We start from the raw sequence: 19047 nt of genomic DNA on the forward strand, positions 1-19047 counted from the left end.
GATGGGATGGATGTCAGGTTCTGGGATGGATGTGAGGATTTGGGATGGGATTGGTGTGAAATTCCATGCTGGGATGGATGTGAGATTTTGGGATAGGACAGGTGTGAAGTTCCATGCTGGGATTGGTGTGAGGTCTTGGGATGGGATGGATGTGAGGTTTTAGGACGGAATGGATGTGAGATTCCATGCTGGGATTGATGTGAAGTTTTGGGACAGGACAGGTGTGAGGTTTTGGGATGAGAAAGATGTGAGGTTTTAGGATGGAATGGATGTGAGATTCCATGTTGGGATTGGTGTGAGGTTTTGGGATGGGACAGGTGTGAGGTTTCATGCTGGGATTGGTGTGAGGTTTTGGGATGGAATTGATGTAAGGTTCCATGCTGGGATTGATGTGAAGTTTTGGGATGGGACAGGTATGAGGTGCTGTGCTGGGACAGGTGTGAGGTTTTGGGATGGAATTGGTGTGAGGATTTGGGATGGGATTGGTGTAAGGTTCCATGCTGGCACAGGTGTGAGGTTTCATGCTGGGATTGGTGTGAGGTTGTTCTGGGGCAGGGGTGAGGTTGTTCTGGGGCAGGTGTGTTGCTCCCCATCCCTCCTGGCCCTCCCCTCCCACCCCAGAGCTGACTTTGCCTCACTATCCCCAAACCAGCCCAGCCCAGAGCAGGTCCAAAGCCGAAGGGAATCTCATTCTGGATTGGGAGCAGCTTGGTTTTCATCCCTATTTTGAAATAAACTGAAGTAAGGAGCTTTTAAACCTGACTCAGTGTGTCCAACTGGCTTTCCTAACCCAGGCTGCCCTAAATCAGGTCAAGCCCAAGCCTGCAGTGACACTGGGGCTGCCTGGGCTCTGGGACCAGATGGGAACAGTTTAACAGGGCTCAGCAGCGATGCTGGCAGCTCTTCCAAGCCTGGGAGGGGCAGAGCTGTGATTCCAGCAGCAGCCACCCCGTTTATCCCAATTATTTCTGGGAAAAAGGCCCTGGTCAATTTGTGTGTAGGAATTTGCCCTAAATCAGAGCCCTCAATCCAAACTCACAGCCCTGAAGGATGGAAATAAGGAAATGTTGGAGTTTCCTTAAAGGATTCCCAAAGGGAATTTCATCCTGGTTCGGTGGGGACAGGGCTGTGCCACGCTGGGGCCACCAAAACCTTCCCATGGCCACTAAAACCTTCCCCTGGCCACCAAAACCTTCCCATGGCCACCAAAATTTCATCCTGGCCATTAAAACCTTCCCCTGGCCACCAAAACCTTCTCCTGGCCACCAAACCTCCTTGGATGGGCTTGGATGTGCAGCTCCCAAAATCTCCCAGAGCTTTTCTTGCCCTCCTGGAATACATCAACAGCATCAAATTTCCAGGAATTTTAATTTTAATTTTAATTTTAATTTTAATTTTAATTTTAATTTTAATTTTTATTTTTATTTCTTTTTTCCCCCCTAAATCCCAGGCCAGAAGGAACATCCAGCCCTGGCAATGGGAATACAAAGGTGGCACAGGGAGGAGGTCGATCCACATCCCCACGTGGAAGTTTATTAAAGCTCAAGGCCACCATATAAATGCTCTTTAATCATTTCTTTGCCATAAACAAAAAAAAAAAAAATTTAAAAAGTGTGACACAAGTTGATGTCACTCCAGGAAAAAATCAAAACAACGAGGATGGGAAGGGACTTTTTATTTTCCAGCCTGCAGAAAGAATGTGGATATGGTCTATAAAATTAATTTCCTCTTTCTTGTCTGAGCTGAACAGCAACACTCTTTATTCCCTGCTCCAAAAATAAAATGGAGGGGGTTTCTCGCCCGTGGATTTCATGCAATTATCTCGAGAAGGTTTTTTTGCCAGGGGTCAGGAGGCAGCGCGGGTTTCACCTGATCTCATGGGCTCTGCGGAGCCGCCGAGCGCCGCGCGCACAATGCTGCCATTCAGGAGCGCTCCTGCAAAATCCTCTGCAGAACCCTGCTGCTCCAAAGGGCAGCACAAGGAGGGGAAATGCAGTTTGGGAGCAGCATTTCTGGGAAAAATACGCGCTTTTTTTTGGGTAAAAATGGAGCTGGGTTTGTCTCTCAGCGAAATGAAATGGGAAATGCCGCGAGTGTAAATGGAGGGGGAGGGAATGGAATTCTGGAGATCTTGGGAATGTCCAGCACACCCTAAACCCTGAGTTTTACCCCAAATGCTGTTTTTACCTGTCTGGCACCTTCCTGAGCTTCCATTCTGCAGCATCTCTGAGTTTAACCCAAACCAGCCCCAAAAATCCCTGGAATTGCTCCCAATCCTCAGCCCTGGCCGTGCCCAAGGCCAGGGTGGGACCAGGATGAGCTTTTAGTTCCTTTCCAACCCAAACCATCCCAGGATTTGATGATTCCAAAGCTCCTGACTCCCCTCAAAGCTGTGGAATGGAATGGATCTAAAATACAGAATATAGAGCTAAAAAAAAAAATTATATATATATAAAATGTAGAATGTAGAATGTAGAATATAGAATATAAATATAGGATATAGAATATAGAATATAAATATGCTATCTAATACCTATGTAATATGTAATGTATAATATATAATAGATATAATATACAATAAATATAACAGATATAATAAATATAACACTATAACATAACATAACATAACATAACATAACATAACATAACATAACATAACATAACATAATATAATATAATATAATATAATATAATATAATATAATATAATATAATATAATATAATATAATATAATATAATATAATATAATATACCAGGCTTGGTCTTCCATGATCCTTATGGATCCCTCCCAACCCCAATTCCATGGTAAAATACAATAAGATCTATATTATAATATACAATTAATTACAATACAGACCTATATTATAATACACAATTTAATTACTTTATTTCTGTAAATACCACTAAAAATTCAATTTATTTTTGCCAGGTTTTTGGGAAGTGGGGCCAGCGAGTGATTGAGGAGCTGCCTGGGGGGGAGGTGGAACCCTTGGGGTGAGAGCTGGGGACAAGGACGTGGCACTGGGTGTCACCCACGGCACGGGGACAAGGGACAGGACACAGGGAAGAGATTGGGATGCATCTTCCCTGTGCTCTCCCAGGACCCAGCGATGCTGCAGAGCAATCTGTAACATTTTGGGGTGATTTTCCATTTTTTATGTCCTTACTTTGGGGTGATTTTCCATTTTTAATGTCGTTATTTTGGGGTGATTTTGCATTTTCCATGTCCTTATTTTGGGGTGATTTTGCATTTTCCATGTCCTTATTTTGGGGTGATTTTCCATTTTCAACATTGTTACTTTGGGGTGATTTTCCATTTTTAACGTCGTTATTTTGGGGTGATTTTGCATTTTCACTGTCCTTATTTTGGGGTGATTTTCCATTTTTAATGTCCTTATTTTGGGGTGATTTTCCATTTTCAACATTGTTATTTTGGGGTGATTTCCCATTTTCAACGTCGTTACTTTGGGCCATTCTCCATTTCAGCACACGCAGGCATTTCAATTTTGTTTTATCAGCTCCCAGCAAAGCCACCCAGGAGAAAGCAAAGCTCATTCCCACAAACATTCCCATCCCACCTTTTATTCCCCATTTTTTTCCCCCCCTGAAAGCAGCAGGCTCAGAGACAAACCCAGAGAGAGGGCAAACCCCAAACATTTCCATTTTCCAGGAGAAGACGAGGATTGAAGCGAAATGTGCAGTGTCACGGGAGGGAGGGAAGGGAATTACTCTGCACTTTGGCTCGGGCTGGAAGCGAATCCTCCTGCCAGGAGCTCTGGAAAAAGGAGCAGGGAGAAAATGAAAATGGTGTCGCCTTCCAGCCCCTCTTGGCAGCGGCTGCGAGCGGCAAATTCCGCGTGGGATTGGGCTCCCAGCCCTCCTTAATGGGCTGCAGCTTCATTAATTGTCAGCACATCCATTCCCCCTCCTGTTCCAGCCTCTGCTCTCGAGCAGGGAGGGCTGAAATTCCCCAAATTTTAATTTTTTCCCCCCTCTCAGGTTGAGTTTTTGCTCCCCGGACAAAGCGAGTGAATGTTTTCTGGAAAAAAACCAAAATAAAAGTTGCAAATGTAATAATTTTAATGATTGTGTTGAAAAAAGAATAAACCAAGCTTGACATGCAACATATAATTTTGTTGCTCTCATAATTCACAAGGATTTATTCAGCAAGAAAAAGGGAATTTCTTCCTGTAACTTTGCTGCAGAAGGAAAATCAGCTGGGGCTGAAACCACACGGGCTGACCTTGCAAAGCCAGCCTCATGTGAGCAGTCTGAAATCCCATGAAATCCTTGGGATTATGGGCATGGAAATGCCCTTTGTAAAGGAAAAAAATCAAATTAATTTATCTGTATTTCAAAAAATAAAATCTCAGAGTAAGACACAAAAAAAATCCAGACTAAAAGGAAAAGAAATCCTTGATGAAAATATTTTATTCTGAAGATTTCATCACCTTCCAAGCTGTTTTCCCAGTTAGTTTTTTTTTTCCCAGCACAGAAAACAGCCTCAAGCAGAAAGAAAACAGAACACATCCTTGATAAAAAGCACTTTTTAATTTTATCAAATGGATCTGTACAAAAGTTAGCATTGCTTAGTCAGAAGCGAGTGAAGAGAACAGATCAGTAACAACCAAAAGTCTTTCAAAACTTTATACAGAAAAATAGATTGCATAAAAATGAGCTTTTCTTGTCTTTTCCCCCAGCCCAGCCCCTCCCTCCCCCCCACCTCCCCAAAGGAAAATATGCAAAAAAATATTTTTTAGAAAAAAGAGTAGGAAACGTAGAAAAGGTAAAAAGATGAATAACCTCTGAAAGGCGGCTTTAGATTTACAAAGGCTTTTAAAGGCACGAGTTCCCATAAAATAGATGGTTATTTATATGCTCAGCATACAATGGAAGAAGTAGAAATATATCAATGAAATATTAGTCTAAAAACTAAGTACCCTAAACCCATTTTTTTGTTTTTTTTTTTAGTGGAGGAGATTTTAGTTTCACAGCTTGATGGATGATATCTGGTCCCTAGAAGCCAAAATTAAAGCAGAAGTCGATGGTTTCTCATGGAATTACAGTCCTGCTTCTGAAAGCCTTCCAAGACTCCTGAAATCTGAATTTTACAGCCCCAAAATGGGTGGCCAGAAAATCACCTGCCCTTTGTGGAGCCTCCCAGCTGAATTGGTGATTCCCCCCCTCGTTATTTGCCATTCCCAGAGGAGCTTCCAGGCGGATTCCTTCAGTCCCTCTCTCCAGCACGGCTCCAAAATGAAAAAAACCCAAAAACCAAGGAAAATCTATAGACTCATAACACCAGTTTATTGTATCATCTCCACTATTTTTTAGGCTCCCTCCCCCACCTTTAAAAATCTTTTAAAAATTCTACTTTTTCTTATCCGTTTTGCACAAAATTACTTCATTAATTAAAAGACAAAATAATACACAACATAAATACATATTTAACAGATTAAAAAAAAAAAAAAACAAACCCAAAACAAAACAACCAAAAAACATTTGAAGCTTCAAAAAAAAAAAAAAAAACAACAAAAAAGAACCGAAACAAAATGTTAATTACAGCCAAACCTTGCTTAGAAGAACTCCTAAAAATTAAAAATAAATTGTGAACAAACATTTCAGACACTGAGTTGGTCCCATCAGACTCTTCCCACGGGATTCTCTGGGATTTTGGGGCTCATCCCTGTTGGTCCCAGTGAGTTCCTGCCCTCAAGGTTGGTCCGTTCCTCGCATTGCAATAGACCCTGAAAGTCTCAAACAGCTTTTGTGGTGTTGTGGTTCTGTCTCCCCCTCTCTCTGCCCACCCCCTGCTCCACGTTTTGCACTTGGCCAAACTTCCAGCCCCGAGTTTGGCTCAGTCCTCCCAGAGGAGTCGAACATTTTGTCCTTCATTTATTCAAAAGGCATCGCCGGTCCTTTTCCTTTTTTGTTTTTTTTGTTTGTTTGCTTTTCATCTCGTTTTAAATTTTTAGTCCTTTGTTTGGTTGCTTTTTTTTGTTGTAGTTTTTATTTTTTTTAAATTTCTTAACTCCTACGAATCAAAGAAAAAAAATAAAATAAAATAAAATAGAGCTCTGTCCTTTCGGGGAGTTTTCTCAGCAAGGTGGCGACGAGCAGAAGTTCCCAGCGGCTCGGGTGGGGGAGGCACTTTGGAACATTCCACGCTCTTCCTCCTCATTCCTTCATTAGTGCATAATTCCAGGGAAACTCAGGGCATCCCTTAAGGCCTGGTGAGCGTGGTGTAGACGGGCTGCTCCCAGTTGGCGGTGGGGCTGTGCGCCGGCGGGATGGACAGCCCGTTGAGGATGGGGGTGGCGTAGGGCCGGCGGGACGAGTGGAAATAGGGGTACTGGTAGAGGCTGGAGGCGTAGCCAGGGTAGGGGTTGTAGTAGTTGGAGCTCTGCAGGTCCGTGTAGTCGCACTGGGAGCTGGAGAAGGAGGCGGCGGCGGCGGCGGGCGCGGCCGAGGTGGCGCAGGGCTGGCTGTAGGAGCCGTAGGACTCGGAGTGCGCGGGCGAGCCGTGAGGCTGCTCGCTGTAGTGGCTGGGGCTCAGCTGCTCCGTCTTGATGTGAGGCCTCTGCTGCTGCTGCTGCTGGCCCGGCTCTGCCGCCGCCGGCGACGCCGCGGCCGGGCTCTTGTGAGTCCACACCTGCGCGGCCGCGCCCGAGTGCGCGAAGGAGCCGCCGTAGGACGCGCCGTGCTCGGCCGGCAGCGCCGCGTGCCCGTTCAGGGGCAGGTACTGGTCGAACTCGTGCACGTCGAAGGTCTCCATGTTGTTGATGACCTCGCTGCTCAGCTCTGAGATGTCCACGTTGCTGAAGTCGATGTTCTGGCGGCCGCTCTCCACCAGGCGCCGGCCCTCGTGTTTCAGCTCCTGCTTGCCGCCGTGGTGCAGGTCGGTCTTGGGGGTGGTGGGAGGTGTGGGGGGCCCGTGGGGCTGGCCTGGGGAGGAAGGGACAGCGAGGCTTCAGCAGTGACCACAGAACACCCAGCTCCTGACCATCAAATAAATGTGTTCAACCTATCTGATAAAGCTCTTATCGGGGACCACAGAACACCCAACTCCTTGACAATTCAATAAATGTGTTTCACCTATCTATTACTTCTCTCTTTTGAATCACACAACACCCAGCTCTGCCACCATTCAATAAATGTGTTCACCTGGTGGTTATTTCTCTTATTAGAGACTACAGAACACCCAGCTCCTTCACCATTTCATAAATGTGTTTCACCTATTGGTTATTACTCCTCTTAGAGACTACAGAACACCCAACTCCTGACCATCCAATAAATCTGTCTCACCTATCTGTTATTACTCTTTTTGGGGACTGCAGAACACCCAGCTCTGCCACCATTCAATAAATGTGTTTCACCCATCTGTTATTGCCCTCTCTGGGGATTGAAATCTGCAGCAGGGCTGGACATGGGTGATGTCCCCCTATGACCACATCCCACCTGGGGTGAGTGTCCCACATGGGGGATGGGATGAAGCTGGGAGCCCACCAGGATCACCCTGGGACACAGCAGGACACTCTGGCAGCACAAACTCCCAGAACCAGGGGGTGGATTCAGAGTGAACCCCATGAAGGAGCTCATCCTCTCCCTGTGGCTCTCCTGAGGCAGAGGAATCCAGGGCTGTGATCCCAGTGAGACCTGAGGCTGCAGGACCCTCCCAGAATCTGTCAGCACAGCGCTGGGAAGCTCTGCCTCTCACTCACCCTAACCACCCCACCACTCCTTCTCCCCACCCAGGGAGATCCAGTGCTTTGGGATTCCCTATGGCACTCCAAGGGAAACCACGACCACGCTCCCAAGCACTTGGGACAAGTCCTGCCTGTGGCTGTGCACAGAGGGATCCCATCCCACCTCAAAGCATGGGGAGCAGCAGGAACACCTTCCTTTAGCTGTGTATGGGATTCCATCCCACCCCAAAGCACAGGGTGCATGGGAATTCCTTCCTTTAGCTGTTTATGGGATCCCATCCCAAAGTACGGGGAGCATGGGAACACTTCCCTTTAAATGTGTATGGGATCCCATCCCAACCCAAACACAGAAATCCCTCCCTTTAGCTGTGTATGGGACCCCATCCTAAAGCACAGGGAACACAGGAACCTTTCCCTTTAGCTGTGTTTGGGATCCCATCCCACCCCAAAGCACGGGAACCTTTCCCTTTAGCTGTGTATGGGATCCCAACCCATCCCAATGCACGGGAACCTTTCCCTTTAGCTGTGTTTGGGATCCCATCCCACCCCAAGCACAGAATTCCCTCTCTTTAGCTGTGTTTGGGATCCCATCCCACCCCAAACACAGAATTCCCTCTCTTTAGTTGTGTATGGGATCCCATCCCACCCCAAAGCATGGGAATATCTCCCTTTAGCTGTGTTTGGGACCCCATCCCACCCCAAGCACAGAATTCCCTCTCTTTACCTGCGTGGTCCCCGTGGTGGTGGGAGTCAGCCAAGCCCCCCAGCCCCGTGTCAGCCTTGTAGAGCTGGGTGCCGGCGTGGTGGCTGAGCTCAGCCCCCGAGTCCGAGTCGCTCTGGCCGGCTTTGACGCTTTTCCTCCTGCGGGGCTGGTATTTGTAATCCGGGTGATCCTTTTTGTGCTGCACCCTGAGGCGCTCGGCTTCCTCCACAAAGGGACGCTTCTCGTTCTCGCTCAGCAAACTGCGGTCGGTTGTTTTAGTAAGAGAGAGAGGAAAAATAAAAAGGAAGGTAAAATTAGGGTGTTTTCCTTAAAAGTTTTCTTCTTGTTTTCAGACTCGTGCATCCTCGCTTCCCGTGCGGGGATCTGAGCGCTCAGCAAGTTAACTACAAAATTAATTAGCAGAAGTAAAAAGGAGTTAAAATTCACGGCAAAAAATACCAACTACAGCAGCATGAAAAACCCGACCGCTACAGACAAGGGCAACTGGGCAAAACAAAATCCCCCTTCCCCATTTCCAACGCAATTACAAAATAGAATTCCCACGTTTGCCCCGCAAATGCCACCCCCTCACCGCCACAAACATTTCCAGCTTTGTTTGGTGCTTACAAAGAAACCACCAAGGCACCGGGGATGGGATTGTTGCTTTCCAAACTCTCTGCCCCCTGCCCAAACCTCTCTTGGCAAACTCTTGGGGAGGCTCAGACCGCAGCGGGAGCATCGCTGGCCTGGGCAGGCAGGAAAGATGGGAATTAGGTACAGGATGAACCACACGGAAAAACGTGGTTCGGGGGAAAAAAAAAAAGCAAAGCAGGCTCGGATGCTGCCCAGCAAATAAAAGTTTGCATCCCCAGGCAGCACGCAGCAGATAAGCAGGCAAATTAGGAAGCTCGTTAAAAAAACCGCTAAAAATGAGTTTAGTCGCGTTTATAGCTTGTTAAGCATCGAGCGAGCCAAAAGCGGAAAAAAAAATAGGAAAAGCCATAAAACAAGTGATTAAAAAAGTCTCATCGCGTGGGGATGGGGAAGCCGCAGGGAAAGGAAGGGTTTGTGCCTGTCCGTGATGGAGCAGCGAGAATCCAGCAGGAGCCGGGCTGCCCAAAACCCCGCTCGGGGCATTTTCGGAGCAGCAACCTCCGCGTCCTCCGGGATGCTCGGGGCAGGCATCGCACATCGAACCGCTCCGAGGAACCAACGCACAGAAACAAAGCTCTAAAGGAGCGCTGCGAGCGGGACTCACCGCCAGAGCTTGCCCAGGGTCTTGCTGAGCTCGGCGTTGTGCAGATGCGGGTACTGGTCCGCCAGCTTCCTGCGGGCGGCCTGCGCCCACACCATGAAGGCGTTCATGGGTCTCTTGACGTGCGGCTTGGCCTTGAGCGATCCGTTGCCGCGGACGGGCATGGGCACCAGGCTCCAGTCGTAGCCCTTGAGCACCTGCGAGACGGCGTCGCGGATGCAGGCGGGGAAGCGCTCGTCCACCTCGGCCGCGTCCACCTTGGCCCCCAGCGCGGCGGCGGCGCCGGGAGGGCGCGGGGCGGCGGCGGGGGCGCAGCCCAGCCCCTCGGAGCCGGCGGGGGAGAGCGGCGAGTCCGAGTCCGAGTCCACGTGGGACATGGAGCTGGTGGTGCCCGCGGGGCTGCACGGAGCCTCCAGCGCTTTGTCGTGCTCCTCGGTCATGTTGAGCATCGGGCGGGGGCGGCAGAGCCGGGCCGGCCGAGCGCGCTGTGCCCGCGCACCCTCCGCGGGCGCGCGGGGTGGACGAGCGAAAAAAAAAAAAAAATAATAAAAACCAGAAAGTTCTAGAAGGGGGAAAAAAAGACACGGAACGCTCAAAAATCCGCGCTGCGCTTTCTCCACCCCTTCTCCCCCGGTTCTCGCTCCGCAGCCGGTCCTGCCGCCGCTGCCGGGCCCGCGCCGCGCTCCACGTCCAGTGCGGAGCGGGGCCCCTGGCAACAAGTTACTTTAAGGGCAGGGCGAGCGGCCCCGCCCCCAGCGCCGCTCCCCATTGGTGGAGGGGCCGCGCTCATTTGAATAAGGGGCGTGGGGCAGGGCTGGCGGGGCCGTGGCGTTCGTGCGCCGCCTCAGAGCCCGCGGTGCGCGCGGCCGGAGCTGAGGGGAGCGGGCTGAGGGGATTGGTAGCCGAGGAATTGGTGGTCGAGCTGAGGGACCGGCTGAGGGATTGGTAACCAGAGAATTGGTGGTCGAGCTGAGGGACCGGCTGAGGGATTGGTAGCCGGAGAATTGGTGGTCGAGCTGAGGGACCGGCTGGGATATTGGTAGCCGAGGAGTTGGTGGCTGAGCTGAGGGACCGGCCGAGGGATTGGTGGCTGAGGGTTCTGCTGAGGGATTGACCGAGGGATCGGCTGAGGGTCCTACGGAGGAATCCCCCGAGGATTCTGCTGAGGGTTCTGCTGAGGAAGCAGCTGAGGAACCCCCCGAGGGTCGTGCTGAGGGTCCCAGCTGAGAATCCTACTGAGGAATCCTCCGAGGGTCCTGCTGAGGCTCCCGGCCGAGGATCCTACGGAGGAATCCCCCGAGGATTCTACTGAGGGATGGGCTGAGGATTCTGCTGAGGGACCCTCCAAGGGTCCCGGCTGAGGAGCCCCCCGAGGGTCTCGCTGCCGGGATCGGCTCCTCTGTGCTTTTTTGCTTTTTCCGCTCTAAATCCTGCGGGGGTTTCCCCGCCCGGATCTCGGATATTTTTATTTTTTAGGGTGCGGGATGGAGCGGTGGGGAAGGGGCGCGGAGCGGGGCCGGTTCTTTTAAACCTTCCCGAGGGGTTTTTGGTGGCAGCTCCGTGTGCATCCCCGCAGCTCCGAGCGCTCTCTCCAGCGGAGGAAATCGGGGAATTGCTGCTAAAAAGCCACACGAGCCCCTCCGTGTCCCCTCCCCGACTGTCCCTCCTCTCTTCCCGCAGCGGGATCGGGCCCGAGCACCGGGAGCGCCCGGGAGGTCCCGGCTGGAGGAGGATGCGGCACTCGGGGTGAGCCTTTGTATGGGGGAAAGGGAGGGCGACCCCAAAATCTTCATTTAACTCGCCCCTTTCTGAGCCAGCCCGGCTCTTCCAGCGTTTATTTGGAGCAGTTGATTCTAATTATCTGAAGAATTCAGCCTTCTAATTGAGACTGGGGGGAGAGGGGGGAAATAAAAGCAACTCCCCAAATTCTGTTTTTTTCTGCTGTTTCTCCCCGGAAAAAGAGAGGGTCATGTATAAGATTGAGAGGGGGAAAATATGAAATTGGGTTCAAGCATTCCAGCATGTAAAAAGTACCAGGAATGTGGTGTTTTTAATTTAATTACTGTGATGTGTAATAAATAAACTGTATACTTTGAATTTTAATGTGTTAAAATGCGCCCAAACATCCATCTGCCTTCTATGTGAAAATTCATTTATTCCCTCAAATGGTAAAGCAGGATTTAATTTTATTTTAAAAAAAACCCCAAACTTTAATTTTTCCAGTTTTCAGCTTTCCATTTGCAGAATTATATTTGAAATACAATTTTCAAAGCGGCTTGAAAAAAAATATTTTAAGGCTCAAGGCGAACTAAATATGTTGGAATTGCTAATAAGGAATAATTGAAAATTTCTTCTAAAACTTAATGAGATTGGGGATGAGTTTGTCTCCCTGGGCTGTGGATTGGTGACTTTGTTGGACACTTGGGGAAATCTTTTTTTCCCCTCTCCTGCGACACATAATTAATGTATACTGCTATAAATCCTGTCTCATTGGGCAGTTTACCTCGCCTCACAGAATTCCAGTGTTTCATCCCCTTCAGCCAGGGCTGGGTCCGAGCAATAATCGCTATTTTTAGTCCATCCAGCCTCTCCTGTGGAGCACCTTCCTCGGAAGATCCCAACCTCAGTGCGTGACTGAGGCTGGGACGGGATTTGTGGGATGCTCGGAGTTCTGGAGGTAGCAGTGGGAACAAGAATCCCTTTTTTTCTGCTCCCTGTCTTCAGCTCCAGAGATTCCTGCACAAGAAGCCCCCAAGGACAGGAGGAATTGGAGAATTACGCACGTTGGTTTTCTTCCCTGCTCGCCGCTGCCTTCCAGGGCTCCCCAGCCCTGCCTGAGGCAGGGAATTGCATTTCCCAGCCCACAGGTTTGAATTCCTCTTTGTCCAGCCCAGGTAGAAGCAGGAAGATGACTTTGGGTGGTTGTTTCCTCTTCTTGCAGAGATGAGGCCGTGCCTAGAGCGGGGCAGGGAACGTGTCCTGCCGCACGTCCCTGATCCTGCACCAACCACTCCGTGCTCTTCACTCCTGGGGGATGAGCACAGCTCCCAGAGAGCAGGGCAAGGAGGGAGCTGGAGCACCTGGAGCTGCTCTGCTGTCCTGACAAGCTCACTCAGCCATGAGATGGGATGAGATAACGCTCAGGGAACCAGTGGGTTGGTGCTGCGGGGTCTGGGTTTGTATGACAAAGGATGGGGGATGTTTGCCCAGGGATCCCTGCAGGATCCCACAGGCTGTGTCATCCTGGCCTCACACAGCATTCCCAGGAACAGGGGGCTCATCCAGGAGGGATCTCAGCTTCCTGCTGCCCAGTGCACCCAGTTCAGAGAGGATCTGGGGAACAGCTCCAGCTTTTCCTGACACAGTGGGCACGGCAGAGGTTGATATTTGGAATATTGCTTCACTTTCTGACGTGGCCTCTGATAAAGTTCCTGGCCAGCTCAGCCAGTGTTTCTGGGAATCAGGCAGTCAATGCAAGCTCTGTGTGCCTGGCCCTGTCACATCCCACTCGGGAATGCTCAGCATCCCTGTGGGATGGAGGCTGCCCGAGCTCCCAGCCCGGCTCTGTGCTCCATCCCCTTCCTCCTGCAGGAACAACAGAGTGTGTGCATTGGCTCCAGAGCAGGCACAGCCCTGCTGCTGCCAGCAAGGAAAAATTTCCTTTCCAGTGGCAGCCAGGGAAGGCATTTTTAGAGGATGAGAGCACATGGAATCTCTGGAGCTCTGGGATGCACACACAGTTCCTCCATCCTTCCTCTGACCAAGGGGGAAAGTTCTCATTTATCCCAAGCTGCCAGCAGATTGCACGTGGGAATTCCAAGGAGCAAAGAGAAAGAGCTTTAATTCCCCTTTATGAGGAATTAAAAACAAACCCTGATCAGATAAGAGGAACCTGTGGTGGTGAAATCAGCCTCTGACACCTGCAGGATTCATGCTCAGCCCAGAGGATGTGGCAGCTCTGAGGCTGCTGTGAAACAATGTTCAAGCCTTTCCAGAAAAACTCGGGGTAATCTGAAAAGAAGGAGTAAAAAGACAGGTGGTAACTTCAAAGCTTGTTTTAATTGCAATTAATTGTCCTCAAGCTGGACAATACTGCTGGGTCCCACTTCTCACTGGGTGCTTGGGAGGCTCCACTGCCTGCTCACACAAATTTAAGGCTAAATTTAAGTGGCTCCATTCCTTGCAGGTCACTTCAGGTCCAAAATTTGCCTTTTGCTCACACAAAATGAGCCTTGCCTCACACAGAGCTTGTGTGGCTGTGGCACTTGGGGACAGGGGTCAGGGGTGGCCTTGGCACTGGATGATCCAAGGGTTTTTTCTATCCCAATCCCACAATTCTGTGACCTGCAGCAGCTCTTTTCCAACATGAATATTTACCTGGTGTGGATTAAGAAAAACCTCTGCAAACCTGACTCCACTGATCTCTCTCTTTCCTGCTTGGAGTGCAAATAGAGAGGAGTGTCTGGGGTTCCTAAATCATTTTCTAGGTTTGAGCATCTGATGTCAATGTTTTTATCCGAAATGTATTGAATAAAGTTTATTTGCTATTTATTCAAGTATTCAAAGATGCCAGCAAGAAACCAAAAAATGTTTTTGCAGGATCAAAACCCACACATGAATTAATTACACATTAAATGTCAGGTGAGGTGTTGGCAAAGGATCTGTTCTTTCCTCCTGCACAGCCTGGATGGCATCTTCTCAAAATACTGTGATTAATTATGATTATTGTGATTATTAATTGCTTGAACCAGCCCCTCCTCATTAACCTACACAAATACACGAGAAAAAAAAAAATCTAAAAATCCTTCCCAGCCTTAATCCTGGAGTTAAGGGCAGATTTCCACAGGGGAAAATCAAGGATTTTAAAGGGAAGAATTATTGCTGCTGGGAAAAAACAGCTTAGCAAAAAGAAGCTCCCAAATTCTTTGTGCCGTGCCCATCTCCCCTTCAGCAAACGCAGCTGAGCGCTCGGTGTGTGCCTGCATTATTCACTGCTCAATGTCTGCTCTCTTCAGAGCAGCCCCCCGTGCTCCTGCTGCCTCCAAACCCCCGATTTCAGCTTTCTCTGCTCCCTTTCAACCCAAATCCTGGCAGGCAGAGGGGCGAAAGGCCAGGCCTGAATGAACACAGAGCGATTTCGGGTGCCAGGGCCGGGCAGCGGGGTTGGGGCGCTGCTGGGGACAGCTGCTGCCTGCTGTGACAGTAAAGGCTTGTTCCCCTGGCACTGCTGCAGCTGGTTTGGAACACAGCAAAAGAGGGGACGTGGCGTGGGGGGCGGCCTGCTGAATGAAGATGAGCATCAATGATGCCCCTGCCCGCCTGGCATTCATGAATTCTTTCCCCTGGAGGCTTGGGAGGCTCCAAGCCTGGCTCTGAAGTGCCTTGTCTGAGTTATTTTTGCTCGGGGGTTTTCTTTCCTGAAGTTGCCTGGTAATAAAAAAATAAAAAAAATAAATCGAGGAGTGAGCAGAAAAGCCAGCACAGGTGATGGGCCCCACAAAAGGATTTGGGAAATCACAGAATATTCTGACACAAAGATCCTCGAGTCACATTTGGGGCAGAAAAGACGTCATTTGGAGTCCTGATCTACTGGTTTATCACATGTTTTTCTTTCTGGCCTGAATCATCTTCCAGGAAAGGGCTTCTGAATTGAGTCCTTTTTAGTAACAACATATTTCTGCTGGTTTAGGCTTAAAATGCACAGCTTGTCCTGTTGGAAGGTGCTCCTGACACACCATGTCCCCAGAGCGGTGCCACCACCCCACCGTGGTGACCCCAGGAATAAAAACTGACCCAGCTCAGCATCCCCTTCCCCTTTTTGCTAAATCTTTAACCTAAACCCTCCACTTGCCAGCAGTAATTTCATCAATTATCCAGTTTGTTTTACAGACATCCCTGTCTCACGTGGAATTTGCTGTAAAAGACCCCACAAAGAAAACCATTAGCTCCCATCTATTGAAATTTTCCTCTCCAAACCTCGAGGCTGATCCAAGGGGAGAGCAGAGCTGCACTATCCCAGTGTTCTTTAACAAACAGCTGATTTTTCCTTCCCTATACAATGCACCATTATGTGGGATTTTTTTTCTATTTTTTTTTCTTAAGGAGAACAATGCGAGCAGCAGTGATGGGAAACTGGAAAAACAAAAGGGGCATTTAGAAGGGACTGGTTTAGAGGCTGAGAAGTGTTGAATAATGTTACACCTGATAGCAAATGCTCTCTCAGCGACCAGGCACGGAGGTGTTTACTAAGGGGAGACTCAATGTATGTTTATGCTCAAAAATATTGTTTATGAACTCCATGTGTTTGATGTCTGTAAATTATTTAGAGTAAAAATCGTGGCAGCATCACGGATTTAGATGGGATTTTAGGAGGAAATTCTCCCCTGTGAGGGTGGGGAAGGACCGGGATGGAATTCCCAGAGAAATTGTGGATCCCTGGGAGCATCCAAGGCCAGGTTGGACAGGGCTTGGAGCACCCTGGGATGGTGGAAGGTGCCTAAAATTGGAACTGGATGAGCTTTTGAGGTGTAATTTGTTGTGTTAATCCATCCTGAGCTCAGCCAGTGCGAGCACACTGCTGCTAACCCCAAGGCAGTGGATTCAACCCCTGAGTGAGCCATTCACCAAAGGGACTCCATCATCCTTGGGGGTCCCTTCCAAACCAGAATATTCTGCAATTTGGATTCTGGTTTAGCTGCTTAATCACTCCTCATCCTCCTGAGCATCACCAGAGCCCAGCATCCTCCTCCAAACCCCATGGAAATATTTGGATGCAGGGGATCCCCTCTCAGCTCCCACATCCTCATTGCAGAGATGCTCCAGACCTCACCATTTCCACAGCCACACTGACCACTTATTTTATTTTTTTTTTAATAAAACTTTCAATTTCCTTACCAGTTTGCAGAGAATTCTCCCCATCCCTGTGTCCCCTCATGTTCCTCCCTGCTGGGCCGCACACACTCGCTGTGCCTGACACGGCAGTGCCGCTTTGCACAGCATTTCCCCCATTTTTCCTCATTTTATCCTGTTTATCTCCACTTCTCCCCGGTTTTCCCCCATTTTTGCCTGGTTTTTCCCCATTTCTGCCCTTTTTTTCCCCTTTTTTCCCATTTCTCCCCACCAGGCCGCACATGTTCGCTGCGTGTCGTGGCATCGCCCCTTTGCACAGCATTTCCCCCATTTCTGCCTGGTTTTTCCCCATTTTTGCCCATTTCTTTCCATTTCTGCCTGGTTTTTCCCCATTTCTGCCCATTTTTTTCCCCATTTCTGCCCATTTTTCCCATTTTCTCCCTCTTTTCCCTGCTGTGTCCGCTCACATTCCTCCCTGTTGGGCTTCACGCAATCACCGTACCCGACACAGCAATGCTGCTTTGCAGAGCATTTCCCCCATTTTTGCCAATTTTCACCCATTTCTCTCAATTTCTGCCTGGTTTTTCCCCATTTTTGCCTGTTTTTCCCCCATTTTTGCCTGTTTTCCCCCCATTTCTGCCCATTTTTTCCCACTGTGTCCCCTCACACTCCTCCCCACCAGGCCGCACACATTCGCTGTGCCCCTCACGGCAGCGATGCTTTGCAATGAATTCTCCCCTTTCCTGCCTCTTTTCCGCTATTTCATCCCGATTTCCCCTCAATTTTCCCATTTTCCCCCATTTTCTGCCCATTTCTCCCGTTTTTCCCCACCGTGTCCCCTCACATTTCTCCCCGCACATGCTGGCTGTGCCTGACACTGCAGCGCTGCTTTACAGCGAATTCTCCTCTTTCCAGCCAGTTTCTCTCAATTCCTGCCGGTTTCTCCCCTTTCCTGCCGATTTCTCCCCATTTTTGCCGATTTCTCTCCAATTTCCCCCATTCCCTGCCCTTCTCCCCGCTCTCCCCCCGTCCCACCCCGCCGGGCCGCACATGCTGGCTGTGCCCGACACAGCAGCGCTGCTTTACAGTGAATTCTCCCCATTCCTGCCGGGTTTCTCCCCATTTTTGCCCATTTTTGCCCATTTTCCCCCATTTTTCCCCATTTTTGCCCATTTTTCCCCATTTTTCCCCATTTCCTGCCGGCCCGCCCCGCCGGCCCGCACATGCTCGCTGTGCCCGACATGGCGGCGCCCAGCGCGGGGCTCCGGCAGCGCCTCACGGGCCGGGCCCGATCCCCGTCCGGAGCTCCGGGAGCGGCTCCCGCTGAATCCCCCGAGCCCGGGCTCGGTTCCGCGGCCTCGCCGCTCTCCCCAGGCACTTTCTGGCTGACCCGCATCGTGCTGCTGCGCTCCATTGCCTTCCTGTACTGTGAGTGCCGGGCGGGCGCTGTCCCCGCCGTGTCCCCGAGTGTGACCGCAGCTGTGCCAGGGAGGGTTGGGGGACAGCAGGGAAAGGTTTTTCCCCATCCCTCCAGGGTGCTGGGGCACTGAGCAGCTCCCCACCAGAGAATCAGCACTTTCCCGGTGGTGACAAGCTCCCAAGCCCGTAGTGACATCCTTGGGGATGTCCTGTACATCGATCATCCTTGCAGGTCCCTCTCACTTCAGAATATTCCATGATTTTAGGATCATTGTGGATCTCCTCCAGCTTTGCATATGCTTTCATTCTCTTCTTTTCCACTGATTGAGGACCCCGTGGCCAGTGGCTGGATGGGGTTGGTGATGCTGGAAAAGCTGGTGGAGCTGGAAGGAGAAGTTTGTTCACACTTTTTGGAGCTGCTCATCCTTTTCCTTTTGAGTTGTGAGCTGACAGTGCAAAGAGAGGAACTCCTGGAGGGACAGATGCCACCCCTGGGTGCCAACACTGCCAACACCCACGACCTAGAGTGACACGACTTTAAAATATTCCCCATTAAAAGCAGTTTCCATCCTCTGCCGTGCTCGTTTGCCTCTTGCTTTGGCACTGAGAGCTGTGCTCAGAGCCCGCTGGTGCTCGGCTTAAAAATATTTACAGTGAAACCAAAACTGACAAGTAACACACTACGGTACAAATTCTAAACTTGCCCCAGATTTGTCCACAGAATCGTTAGAATTTGTAGCCTGCCAGCCTGCTTAGATTATTTTGCATCAAAACCATGCAGAAGTTGTAGTTTCGTATGGTTTTGACACGTGCTCTGGTTCTAGTTTGGTTTCAGCTCTCGGTGAAATGCGAGGTTATGACTCTTTCAGTCAAAATGAAAGCGATTCCGATATTCCCCCGTGTGTAAATCCAGGCTGCTGAGTTTCCCGTGGCTCAGTTTGCAGTTTCCTTATGAAAAACTGATTAGTGCTCTGTGCAGTGCCTTCGGTGGAGCCTGGTGCTGGATTTGGGGTGATAAATGTGCCACACCTGGTTCCAGGAGGGGTGTGGGAGGGGAGCAGGGCTGGATGGAGGGGTGGGAATTGGGGAAATCAAAGGTGTGGGAGCTTTGTGGT

General features: G+C 49.8%; 2 protein-coding genes and 1 long non-coding RNA gene across 3 annotated transcripts in view; 2 read left to right on the forward strand and 1 right to left on the reverse strand.

Annotated features, from left to right (window-relative positions):
• Positions 1-6021: 6021 nt before the first annotated feature.
• On the reverse strand, positions 6022-10346 carry SOX8 (SRY-box transcription factor 8). The gene is made up of 3 exons (XM_033074508.1): positions 9668-10346; positions 8431-8669; positions 6022-6945 (listed from the first exon to the last, which is right to left on the reverse strand). Exons 1-3 carry the CDS (start codon positions 10111-10113, stop codon positions 6224-6226), a joined length of 1407 nt encoding a protein of 468 aa, XP_032930399.1. The 5' UTR covers positions 10114-10346; the 3' UTR covers positions 6022-6223.
• Positions 10347-11060: 714 nt separating this feature from the next.
• On the forward strand, positions 11061-14215 carry LOC117003632. Its single transcript, XR_004419522.1, has 2 exons — positions 11061-11410; positions 12389-14215. It is a non-coding gene; the product is annotated as an uncharacterized LOC117003632 (long non-coding RNA).
• Positions 14216-17736: 3521 nt separating this feature from the next.
• Positions 17737-19047, forward strand: part of LMF1 (lipase maturation factor 1) — a 138991-nt gene continuing 137680 nt past the window's right edge. Inside the window, exon 1 of the mRNA XM_033074316.1 lies at positions 17737-17941. Within this exon, the coding sequence (XP_032930207.1) occupies positions 17737-17941 (205 nt within the window). The remainder of the gene's footprint in view (positions 17942-19047) is intronic.

Source organism: Catharus ustulatus, chromosome 16 (genome assembly GCF_009819885.2).
Source record: "Catharus ustulatus isolate bCatUst1 chromosome 16, bCatUst1.pri.v2, whole genome shotgun sequence".
NCBI classification, from domain to species: domain Eukaryota; kingdom Metazoa; phylum Chordata; class Aves; order Passeriformes; family Turdidae; genus Catharus; species Catharus ustulatus.

Bases quoted from the DNA above. Each gene is read 5' to 3' on its own strand.
- SOX8 (XM_033074508.1), bottom strand. From the start codon at position 10,113: ATGCTCAACATGACCGAGGAGCACGACAAAGCGCTGGAGGCTCCGTGC. The intron at 8,670-9,667 runs GTGAGTCCCGCT...AACCGACCGCAG, and splicing joins ACCCTGGGCAAGCTCTGGCG to TTTGCTGAGCGAGAACGAGA. The intron at 6,946-8,430 runs GTAAAGAGAGGG...CTTCCTCCCCAG, and splicing joins CCACCACGGGGACCACGCAG to GCCAGCCCCACGGGCCCCCC.